This window comes from Acanthochromis polyacanthus, chromosome 17 (genome assembly GCF_021347895.1).
Source record: "Acanthochromis polyacanthus isolate Apoly-LR-REF ecotype Palm Island chromosome 17, KAUST_Apoly_ChrSc, whole genome shotgun sequence".
NCBI lineage: Eukaryota > Metazoa > Chordata > Actinopteri > Pomacentridae > Acanthochromis > Acanthochromis polyacanthus.
In genome coordinates, this window is record NC_067129.1 from 10,469,577 (window position 1) to 10,482,694 (window position 13,118).

General features: G+C 41.1%; 1 protein-coding gene across 1 annotated transcript in view; it reads left to right on the forward strand.

Annotated features, from left to right (window-relative positions):
• dclk1a (doublecortin-like kinase 1a) overlaps positions 1 to 13,118 on the forward strand; it is a 54,694-nt gene that overhangs the window by 20,978 nt on the left and 20,598 nt on the right. The window contains 5 exon segments of the mRNA XM_022214359.2: positions 375 to 458; positions 460 to 475; positions 4,144 to 4,178; positions 4,181 to 4,217; positions 4,220 to 4,249. Of these exon segments, the coding sequence (XP_022070051.2) occupies positions 375 to 458; positions 460 to 475; positions 4,144 to 4,178; positions 4,181 to 4,217; positions 4,220 to 4,249 (202 nt within the window).

Genomic DNA, 13,118 nt, shown 5'->3' on the forward strand with positions numbered 1-13,118 from the left:
AATAAATTAATAACCCAAGCATGCACAGATAGACACCTCCCATGATCATTATCAGTCACCTGCGGCTCTTTGCTTCACCTGAACACAGGGAGGGAAGTCAGTTTGTAAAGCATGCGAGTGGCTTTCACAGTATGCAAACTAGACTGCATGACTGGGGAGTTGTCATTTTCAGCATATGCAGACCTGCCGGGAAAATTGCTGTTGTGAGAACCTCAACAAACGGCAGAGCTGCCACTCTGCCCCAGCAAAGTGACAGTAGAGAGCTGTCTGTGCTCCTTGCAGCTAAATGTCTGCATCTGTGTGACAAGCATGAAGCTGAACAATAATAACTGAACTCACATGCATGTGTCTGTGTTTTTTATTTCCCCTCCCAGGTGTCGTGCCTGCAAGACTTCTTTGGCGACGAGGATATTTTCGTGGCTTGTGGACCGGAGAAGTTCCGCTACCAAGATGACTTTGATGCTGGATGAAAGTGGTGAGGCCACCGTTAGGTTGTCTGACATTTCCAAGCTGACATTTCGGATTTGACTACGCACCTTTCTTGTGTACTTGCTTTCCATCCTTTCGGTGTTTTCAGAGTGTTTACAAGTAGCATTTTTAGTGTGCAATAACCCTGTCAGCGCAAAAATAGGCGTTGTTGTGATCCATTACTCTGCTGTTTCAGTACGTCAAAAAACATGTCAATATTTAGATTCAAATAGCTAGTTTTACGTTGAAATCATGTCACTGTAAATGCACTGATAATGGGAAACACCTATAATCATGTGTCTGTTTTCTTTCGCTCTATCTTCTGTGTTTGGTTGTTTTTATGTTGGTATTTAATCAATATTTCATCAGTGCCCCTTGTCTGTTCTCTTTCTGCTACATCTTCCTGGTTCAGAGGACTGTGTAGGCTGTCCAGTTCATGCTCTGCTGTCTCCTCCTCTCTCTTCTGTCCTCCTCTCTGCTCCTGGATGAAAGGGTCCACTGCACTTTAGCCATCATCTCACCTATTGTGCCATTGTTCCTCCTCCTCCTCCTCCTCTCCTCCTCCTCCTCTCCACCGCGGTCTGCTGAGATAACGTTCTGTCCTCACTTTACCCGTCTCTCTCTCTCCCTCTAACTCTCTCCCCTCCTTTCTGCAGACTGCTGCCATTTAGCGCTCATCTGTATTCTTACCCTCTCGTCTCCCTTCCTGTCTCCTACATGAATGAGCGTGCGCCGGCTTTTGTTCCAAGGTTTATTCATTTCATTTGTTTCCCTGGTATCTCTTCATCCATTGAATAATATCCATCCCACCTGGGTTGTGCAACCTCCACCCCCTTCCCCCTTTTGTCTCTCTTTCGCTTTTTTCCTTCCTCTCTCTCTCCCCCACTTCTCTCCTTTCATTTGTGAACATAAAGCCCGGCTGCTTCCATTAGCCGTTCTTCCTTAGGCAACTGTCTCCTCTCTTGATCACACAACCACTCCCACGTGCAACAGATCTTATAAGACCGTGCTTCCATCATGTTTCCAAGAGAATTTTCATTAATTACTGATGATTGTTTCTATAAGCAAATTCTTGCACTAACCACCTACAAGCAAGAAGCAATTGCATTATCTGTCCATGTCTGCAGCAACTGTATGTGTGAACACAAGCACACTAAGCAGTACAGCAAACACTGTTTTTCCCTGCTGCTGGCGTCCGTGTTTACTTTGTGGGGCTTTTTTTCTCGCTGCATTCAGAGTCTGAATACATCATAACTGGTTTACAAGGTCTGTCGCACCTCTAAGGCTCCTCCAAATTAACCATTATTTTTTTCCCACATTTGGACCAAGAGCGTCTTTTATGGTTTCCCAAAATTCATTGTAATCCATTGCTGTTGCATCAGCTCCAATTTGAGGTAGTACAGGTACTTGTTATGTAAGATACTTGTTCTGAACATCTTGGAGAACTTGCCAGAGTTCTTCAGGCTGTTTCGGTTGCTTCTGTAATCCCAGACTGACTCAGTGATGTTGAGATCAGCGCTCTGTGGGGGCCAGGCCATCTGTTGCAAGACTTCTTGTACTTCTTGTCACCTTATATAGTCCGGATGTTGGGTTGTTTTCCATACTATAAGAATGAATTTAAGACCAGACAGATACCTAAAAGTCCCTAAGCATTTTTTCCATAGACCCCCTCCCAGTGAAAATTAAATTCTCATACTTTAATACGTCATATGGTGTTTGTACATGCTAGAAGAAGCTAAATAAGCAGTTAACACCATGGCTAAGCATTTCCCTCTTTAAATCTGCAGTTTGACGAGAACAAAACACGGATTCTGACTTCTTGGCTTTCAGACATAATGAACCAATCCGGTTGACTTGCAAACCGGGCATCTTTTACGTCATTCTTCTTCAAAATCAGTTTCTCACCCAGACATCTGATTTGCTCCAATATTATATATACACAACTTGTCATTGTGTAGAGGAGTTTTGTAGTGTTTTTAACAGAGTCATAGGTCAGCTGGTGATCTTTGACAGGAACTTCTAAAATGTGTACATTTGATAAACAAAGATGAGCTTTGTGGGTTAAATCAATGACCGAAGAGGGCATTTTAAAATGTGTTTGTGTAGATTCTCAGTCATCCAGACCATGGAATCCTAAAAGTTTGAGTAAAAGGCAAATAGATTTCTGTTTTTAGATGCTTCACCTCTTATTCAAGTGGCTTCCTCAGTTCTAAGTGACTGATGGGAAGTCCCAGCCACATCGTCACTCCCAAATCACATTTCCAATGGCCCATTAACAACCCAAGGTTCCCCATCAGTCAGTCAGAAGTGAAGAAGCCGGCTGGATTAGAGGTGAAATGTCTTCAAGAATGAAAAAGAGAAGTCCAATAGCATTCTAATGAAGCTCTTAGGATTTTATTACGATTTGTTTTTGCTATATTGAGGATGTTTATAGACTTAATTCATTGGTGGCCTTTCTTACGTCAGTTACAGTCTTGATATATTACACACCGCCCATAACCCAACCCTTCGCTAAAAACTTCACCCTAACCCTTAGGTTCATGTTTGACTTTGTGGGTGACTAGATTTAATCCCCAGCTGTAAGGTGCAGTAATGTGTGAGGCTGTGTGAACAGTTTTTTTCCCCTACACAAATGATTAAAAAAACCCACACATGTCTGTAATGTTTGCTCTGTCCCAGAAGACAGAGAGCATAATTTGACACCTCCTCATGCAGACAGAGAGCAAGAAGCAGAAATAGACAGCGGCGCAGAGCGACAAACGAAACATTACAGCGCGACAGATTCGGAGTCAGGAGCTGCAGACAACTTCGCCTCCTCTTAGCATCACTATAATATCACTTCTGCCTCAGCTCTGGCACACTGTCATCATGTTAACACTCTGTATTGTGCATTAATCACTGGGCCACAGCTATTGCCCACACAACCAAGATAGCTCTCATGTATATACGCATACATACAAGTGCAGACAAAGAGGAGCACACGTGCCAGGCTGTACAATTCCCCCTTCCCACTGGTCTGAAATTGTAATGAGCTATAATGGGGCTGGGTTAATGAACAGGAGAGGAGAAAAGTTTGGGGGAAGAAGGAAGCAGGCGAGGGTGTTTGAGTGCTATCACATGGCTCATTTATCAGCGCTGTGTGTCTGTAAAATACCAGACCTCCGTGAGTCATAGTTGTCACTCCCAAAACACCACAATAATTGCGTCTGGAAAGCGAGCCCAGTGAAGGTCAGCGACTCATTTTTGCAGGGGACCTGAAGGTAAAACCAATTACAGCTTTGTTGATACATCAGTGCTTTGGTGTTTTCTTGCCTGACTAAAGGTCAAAGCCAATCAAAAAAGAAGAAAAATAAAACAATAGCTGGCTTGAAATCCATAAATTTCAATTTCAATCTAACAGAACTGTCTCAAAAATGCTTAACTGTTGTGTTTAAATCTTTCATATAGGTATGCCACAAAGCGCAATGTCGTTTTTTTTTTTTACCGTCACACTCTGAATATTCACTTGTTTTTGTGTGTGCAAACAGAAAGTGAAGCAGTTTTCTCCTCCTTCATGTGTGACTCTTCAGTTGCTGCCTTGTTTGGATCTAGATGTAAACACCATAGGCTCTGGGTTTATCCTCTTTGTCAAATAGTCCCTTAACACCTCTACCTGTCTTGTCTTTGTGTTTGCAGAGTGCCGCACGATGAAGTCGGTAACCTATGGGAAGATGTCGGGCCTCTCAACCGAAGCTCCCCCAGGGTTGTCATCCATCACGCCGCAGCAAGTCCCCTGCATCTGGTAAGAGAGAAAAACAACAAAAACCCAAAAGTTTCATTCCTCTTCTTGTCCCTCTTCTTTCGGTCTTCTGTTAATGGAGTTTAGCCTGACGTCACTGTCATCATCGTGCGTGTTGATGCATGAAGAATGCATGCAGCATCTCAAAACCGGGAGTTTGGGAGTTGTTTGTGTCCTAATAATTCCTCATTTGATTGCTAAGTATTTCTAGCCCATTACTTAATCAGCGTCGCAGCACAGTATGAATAAACACTGCAATGAAAATCAGAGTTCTGCGGAGTGTCTGGCGCTGTGTATGTATGTATGTGTGTGTGTGTGGTGTGTGTGTGTGTGTGTGGTGTGTGTGTGTGTGTGTGTGTGTGTGTGTGTGTGTGTGTGGTGTGTGTGCGCGCACGAATGTGAGCCACGTCTCGTTGCATGCACAATATGAATTCAAATGAGAATGATTTCACAAGGGAGTAGAGAAAAATGCAAACAGGGATGAAAAAAGAGGTGAAGAAAAAGAGGGGGAGTGAAGATGAGAGGGAAAGAAGAGGGAATGGGGCTGGTGACTCAATCCTGCAGCTCCCCACAAGCCGTTCTTCACCTGACATACTAATGAAACGTAATAAAATGATGAGAGCTTGCACCGGTACCTGCTCCATTGTTTGGTTGCCTGATAATATGCCAGAAATTCCTTTTGAGGCAGCAGCAAAACAAGATGTGCACACACACACACAAAAAGAGCATAAATTTGAACAACTGAATGCAGCTGTTCATTAGCGCACCAGCGTTTGTGTGTGTGTCTTTGTGTGGTGTGCCAAACAGTCAGTCTGTCTCGAAGCCGGCGAGGACTTGGTGATTAGTTTAGAGCTTTAACAAATATCAGGTCATTCTTTTCCCTGATTACACAGCTTGAGCTTTGGCTGTGTGTAAAATGCCTAGTTATGCAACGGTGCACTTGACTTTTCTTCCTCACTGTAATTATTTTGTGATTTGAATGCACCGAGACCTATTGGGTTGGGGATGATTCGGTGGGTGATGCAACACACAGAAACTACCCCCGAAAAAAATTTGTTCCACCTGCTGCTTGAGCACATGCACACATGCACTTTTTACATTTTTTTTATTGGGGCTATTTTCAAATCAACTATGTTGCATTGCAGACTGAAAACCTACATTTGCTCGTTTGTTTTTGCATTGAGCTCTTGAAGCGAGGAAGCGGTGATAGAAACAGCTGGAGGGAGAAGAGAAAGTTCTGGGTGCTTGATGGCTTGAAAACTTTGGGGAAAAGGTTATGAGAATGAGTCATACACTATCTGATCTCGCTGGCTGCTGCCAGGTCTGGAATGAAGGTGTATACTAATGTGTGTCTCTGAGTGTGTGTGTGTGTGTGAGAGAGAGAAAACAAGAGACGGAGGGAAGGGGAGACTGACTCGTCTTGGTTGCCATGGAAACATAGCACAGCAGGAGCATGTAGCTACAGACACAATAGCTTGTGACGGCCAAATATGGCAGTGACTTCCTGCGAAATGGCCCGCAGTTGAGCTGACTGACGTTCAGCCCTCGCCGCACGCTGAGTCAGACCATCCTGCCGTTTTCACTTCTAAGAATGTTCCCCCTCTGCTTCTGTTTCCGCTACTTAACATGCATTAAATGCTCCCCGGACTGCTGTTTTGCAACCTGCGCTGTGTTTTACTCCCTAAAACATTGCTGGTTTGTAACAGAGGAGCTGAAGAGTGGAGCGGAAACAGGAAATGAAATCTAATGCAGATCTGCTGTTTGACCCAATTTGACCTGACTGGTTGTTGTTGTTGTTTTACCATTAAAAACACACCATGCTGCTTCTTTCCCTTGAGGAAAATGTGTCCAATTATAAGAGTCAACAACAGCTGAGACTGTGTTCTGTACCACAATGCCTTATGGAAATGCCGTTCTGTTGGCAAATGCGTAAGTATGTCATCACAAGTAGGTCTGACTGGGAACTTCACCACAATGAAAATGAAAAGAGAATGATTTACAAAGTAATTTTTAAATGTTAAGGTGGTGTCAGCATCATTTGATATTACAAGGAGAAGAGCCAACTCAAACTGGACTTTCAGGGTCAATAATTTTGATATCAATATATTGATTGATATTGTGTGCATATGTATATACTGTATATGTTAGAGGTACAGTGGGTACGGAAAGTATTCAGACCCCTTGAAATTTTTTCACTCTCTGTGTCATTGCAGTCATTTGCCAAATCAAAAAAATTCATTTTATTTCTCATTAATGTACACTCAGCACCCCATCTTGACAGAAAAAAACAGAAATGTAGAATTTTTTGCAAATTTATTAAAAAAGAAAAACTGAAATATCACATGGTCAGAAGTATTCAGACCCTTTGCAGTGACATTCATATTTAACTCACATGCTGTCCATTTCTTCTGATCCTCCTCGACATGGTTCTGCTTCTTTATTGGAGTCCAGCTGTGTTTAATTAAACTGATTGGACTTGATTAGGAAAGGCACACACCTGTCTATATAAGACCTTACAGCTCACAGTGCATGTCAGAGCAAATGAGAATCATGAGGTGGAAGGAACTGCCCAAGGAGCTCAGAGACAGAATTGTGGCAAGGCACAGATCTGGCCAAGGTTACAAAAGAATTTCTGCAGCACTCAAGGTTCCTCAGAGCACAGTGGCCTCCATAATCCTCAAATGGAAGAAGTTTGGGACGACCACAACTCTTCCTAGACCTGGCCGTCCAGCCAAACTGAGCAATGGTGGGAGAAGAGCCTTGGTGAGAGAGGTGAAGAAGAACCAAAGATCACTGTGGCTGAGCTCCAGAGATGCAGTCGGGAGATAGGAGAAAGTTCCACAAAGTCAACTATGACTGGCAGCCCTCCACCAGTCGGGGCTTTATGGCAGAGTGACCCGACGGAAAGCCTCTCCTCAGTGCAGACACATGAAAGCCCGCATAGAGTTTGGCAAAAAACACATGAAGGACTCCCAGACTATGAGAAATAAGATTCTCTGGTCTGATGAGACCAAGATTGAACTTTTTGGTGTTAATTCTAAGCGGTATGTGTGGAGAAAACCAGGCACTGCTCATCACCTGCCCAATACAATCCCTACAGTGAAACTGGTGGTGGGAGCATCATGTTGTGGGGGGTGTTTTTCAGCTGCAGGGACAGGACGACTGGTTGCAATTGAAGGAAGGATGAAGGCGGCCAAGTACAGAGATATCCTGGAGGAAAACCTCTTCCCGAATGCTCAGGACCTCAGACTGGGGCCGAAGGTTCACCTTTCAACAGGACAATGACCCTAAGCACACAGCTAAAATAACAAAGGAGTGACTTCAGAACAACTCTGTGACCGTTCTTGACTGGCCCAGCCAGAGCCCTGACCTAAACCCAATTGAGCATCTCTGGAGAGACCTCAAAATGGCTGTCCACCAACGTTCACCATCCAACCTGACAGAACTGGAGAGGATCTGCAAGGAAGAATGGCAGAGGATCCCCAAATCCAGGTGTGAAAAACTTGTGTCATTCCCAAGAAGACTCACGGCTGTACAGCTGAAAAGGGTGCTTCTACTCAATACTGAGCACAGGGTCTGAATACTTCTGACCATGTGATATTTCAGTTTTCTTTTTTAATAAATTTGCAAAAATTTCTAAATTTCTGTTTTTTTTTTTCTGTCAAGATGGGGTGCTGAGTGTACATTAATGAGAAATAAAATGAACTTTTTTGATTTTGGCAAATGGCTGCAATTTCAAGGGGTCTGAATACTTTCTGTACCCACTGTATATTTAAAAAGAGAAACAGATTACGATCCTTATTTATTAGCCTTTCACAAAGACAAAACTTGACTCTGCCAACATCTGCTCCGCTGCAGAGATGGATTGAAACCTAATCCTAACTATATGATGACTCCATTTCTAAAATACCACAAGCATCTTTTTCAATATTATGTTCCTTAAAAGAAAGTTTTTGTTCCTCACATTTACACTTGCTGCTCACTTGCAATTAATTCAAAACTCACTGACATAAATCTCTGTATTGAGACTTAATACTTGAGAAAGAATAACAAACGTGTTTTGCCAAAACTGGTGGGGCTATTTTTGCACAGTATCAGATCAGACTGTTGCTGAAATGAAAAAATAACTTTGATTTGGAATTTCTCCATCACAAATAACAGAACACTGGTGGTTTCGTCTTCAGAGTAAAGATGTGCTTCTTCATTCTGTTTTATTTCATTCTGTGTTGAGTGTGTTTGAGTTTTTGGACTGTTAGAGAAAAAATTGAAGATGTCACCTTTGGATATCAGGAATTCTAATTGTTTTCTGAGTGTTTATGAACAAAATATTATTTAGGAACTGAAGAACAGCTGATTAATCTAATTTGAAAGTAAATATTTAATAGATTTACACATTCTGAAAGAAGCAATGATTTACAGTTACATCTAAGCCATTTTAAGACAGGAAGAGATTGTCTTAATGGAATAAAAACAACTTCTAAATGTCTAACTTCAAAAAATAGATTTGAGATTTTAGGGGTTTAATCAATCATCAGAATTTTTTTAAAAAAAGTAGTTTAGTCAAAACCAGGAGAGATGCGATTCCTACATCAACAACATCCATCCATCCGTTGTCTTTACACCACTTTATCCTCACTAGGGTCGCGGGGGTGCTGGAGCCTATCCCAGCTGACTCGGGCGAAGGCAGGGGACACCCTGGACAGGTCGCCAGTTGTAGGGCTACATATACAGACAAACAATCACACTCACACATCAACAACATATTTCCTGAAAATGTGGAAGTATTTAATTGAACAAGTGAATCAAACAGGGATGGTCATCTGCTGTTTCTGAGTTTGCAGGAACCCTCATCTGGAATGCATATTTGATTTGTTACCAAGTATGCTTGATGTTTTAGTCCTTTGGTCTGCAGTTTTCTGATATCAAATCTAAAATTCCCAGTTAGGAAATATGGCTACATTGTCAAACAAACATTATGTAACTGTGGAATGTGGTCTTATTGCTGCATCTGTTGGGTTTTTTTTTTTTTTACACCCACGGTCAAAACCCTATTTGAGATCTTGACAGTGAAATTAAAAAGCGTAGTCATCAGCCAGGACAGCGCTCTCTTTTCTAGATGTTTAGATATCAGCACTTGTAGAGCTGTAAAATTTCTCACCCATACTGTCAGAACACAGTAATGAACTCTTTTTTTAACCTCCGTGCAGGTCTTTGGGAGTTCTGAAAGCAACCTTGACGTCCCATATTAATTTTCTGTTCAGCCAACACGGATGTAAAATAAGTCTTTATCGCATCTAATAAGCTGGATGAAAGGAGCTGCAACAGAGCAGATATGAAGCGAGAATTCTCTCTGCGTTAGTGAAATAGAGAGACTGAGAGCATGCAACACAACACGCGGCTGCCAAACCACCTGGTGTCCATCCATGTGTCTGGCTGCAGCTGAGACGCCACTGTGGAGCAGAAGTGCACGTTCAGGGACAGACAGAGAGACATTTGCACACTCATACCAACACAAATGACGCATTCAGACGATGTTACACTGTGACATTAGATGGAATATTGTAATGTTTATCGCATACGAATTACTCACTGCCGTTGCAAGTTTGGTTTTGCTATGGCACTGAATAAAAGTGGATTTAAGGTGGATTTTTGACACAACAAAGAATCTTTAAAATGTAAAAGGAAAACAGACCTTTCAGAAAGTGATCTAAATTGTTTCAACAACAGGAAGGTTTTGACCTTTCTGTTTCATGTTTTTCTCTAGATTTTCCTAGAGAAAAACATGCACAGTGGGTTAAATGGTAATTCTGAATTGACCATAGTGTAAGTGTACATAACTGTACCTCATCTCTCAACCTAATCTCAGATGGAATTCACTGCACCGATCAGCTGACATTCTAAAAGATAACGCCGGAACAGCTGCTGGATGGATGGATGGATATCGTATATTAAAATGTTTGTTATCAGATGTATTCACCACCTAAATGTGACACAACTAGAACAAACATGGTTCCTAAATCTCTCATCATTTGTATGGTGTGGATGAGGTTGATATGTCTGTAACTTCTGACAATTAGAAGATAGCTGGAAAACATATTTGCTTTGTGTTCAGTATCATATAAAAGCTTTCAAGGATTTGAACACCTCATCAAATTCTGGTCCTTACCCATCTCATCTAAACGGACCTAAATCTGATCTAAATTTTCAGACCTGATATGACAATTTGGTTGTATTCAAACAAGCATCAGAGCTAGAATATACCATATGCTACACTAACAAAACTGGAGTTATCTAAACAAAGAACTATTTTCCAAGACATGCAATATCAGGCAGAAGACGAGGTTATTGCTCATAAAACTACTTACAAAGCAATCACAGTCATTATGTTTGCTGCCACCTCTGACATTCACCGCCACCACACAGTGACTAAGGTGTCAAAAAAGAAATAAGTCAGTGTAAACATTACATTTATTATTATGAGGATTGCAAGTTTTTGTCGGTGTGCTTTTGTATTGCTTCATCAGACGAGCACGTTGTCTCGTCTGCTTCGAGAACATGGGCCTTCTGAGAATATGCTGAAATCCATTCAGAGTTCCAGTAATAACAAACATGTTTTCTATCTGCTTCCAGCACAAGGAGAAATGAACTCCCCTTTCTTATACTTAGTGAAGAACATCAAGGCTCAGGGAGTTATGCGTTGTACATTTGTAAGGTGAATCATACTGCCGGCTAATGAATCATAATTACACTGAAGTCCCAGAATTTTAGATTAAATAGAAGCTTGAAAGTGACGTAAATATGATACAAAATGAAGATGAATTTCAACTGAATAAATCTTAAGTTCGAAGTTACATATCAGCTTTATTGACCAATCATTAATGAATCCAAAAGGATTCAGTTAAGTTCAATTTCAGCTACCTTGCAGCTTTAAGGTATAACCTAAATGCTGCTATGTTTAAAGAAATGCCAGGTATTCCCTCTCATATTGAAAGTCTGTGTTGGCATCAGTCTCTGCTGTGTCTGTTTGTGTGGGCAGGTTGCTGCGTCTCTGCCTGACATTGTCATCACTCGTGCTCCATTTTGAGATGATGTCACAACCCCAGCCTGAGTGTGTATACACACACATAGACCCAGAAATAATGTGAGAAAACAATTTGCACTCATACATACTTTCTCTCTCTCTCCCCGTCTCGCCATCTGTCTCTCTGATGCCTCGTGTTCTCTAAAATTAACAGAGGAGTGCAGATGGTGTCAGCATCAGTCTGATACTTCAGGGTCTCACCTTTCGAACTCTGTCATCAGCATCACTGCGTGATTGGAGAGACTTTAGTGGGAGAAGTGAGTAGGCCAGCTGACCCACAAATATATCCAGGATATCTCCAGAGGATCCCCCGCTGGCTGTTGCGCTCTGTGAACTGTGACCGCTTGGCGTCTGAAGCCTTCACTGCTTTTCATGGTCTTTACAGTCTGCTCATGAGGGGTACAAAGTGTACTTCCTGAAAACTGACAAGCAGAGAACCAAGCAAACAACAAAAACTGCAGGAAAAACTATTTAACAGCCAAGGCAGTGTGGATATTTGCACTGAAGGCATAATGGCCCTTTTACAGCTTTGGGTTTATGAAAAGCAGTGCATTAACTTTTCCGCTCTTCTGTATTTTCAGCTTGTATAAATGTACGGTGTTTGACTGTGTTCTACTGAATGCAGAGGATAAATGATCATACATGATGCCAAAATTAAATGTTGTGCTAAAATTACTGATTTTGTTTGTTGAAATCCCCAGAAGACATTTTGGTCTCCCTCATGCATGAACTTCCATATGCGACACATTTATATTTAGAACCAAATAATCATTAACCCATTAAAGTGCAGTTTTGGAGAAAGACAGACAAGCCGCTTTTTTGCATTTCACATTTTGTCACTGATATTGACTACACAAAACTGAAACTCCTGGGGATATTGTATTTATTTAGCATATGGCTTTCCACAGTTTTAGCTTTTATTTTTGGCCACAGCTAATGAGTTTATTGAGTTGAGTGTCACCAATAGTGTTTTGTTGACCTTAGATGAGAAAATTCACATACTGGAATTCTGTATTTGCTGTATAGGTGCATTGTTGTCACGGCCGGAGTGGGACTCATTTTCAGCCCTGGACTTTCATGCCTCAGACTGGCCCACTTTAGATCACGACCTATTACTATTAAATATGTAATTCTAGCCTTGCATATTAAGTCTACAATAGCGCACTGTTCTGCAAAATCTTGTAATTCAGTGTGTTTTTCTAAATATTTCCAATTCAGTGCAAGTAAGGGTTACTTCACAATTAAGGATTTATTCCAACATGAGTGCACATCTCCAACATTCTTTACAACAATATCAGAATCTATATTCTATTCAAATAAGTGTTCAAGGATATCCAAACCTTAAAAATGAAATAAAAGAAGAAATAAAAATATTCAATTTAAAAAATGAAATAAGATGTGTTGCACTTTCTAATAACACTATCATCTCTTTTTCCTCTGCAAGGAAACAGTTCCATCACAAACTTAAATTTCACAAATATGAGAACATCAGTTAAAGGGCTAATCTCCACACTATTCTTTACAACATCACAATGTCCTTTTATGCAAGATCAAATATCAAGCAAATCAGTGTTCACAGATACACACGTGGACAAAATTGGTTGGTACCCCTCAGTTAAAGAAGGAAAAACCCACAATTCTCACTGAAATCACTTGAAACTCACAAAAGTAACAATAAATAAAAATTTATTGAAAATTAAATAATCAAAAACAGCCATTACTTTTGAATTGTTGATTAACATAATTATTTAAAAAAAACAAACTAATGAAACAGGCCTGGACAAAAATGAT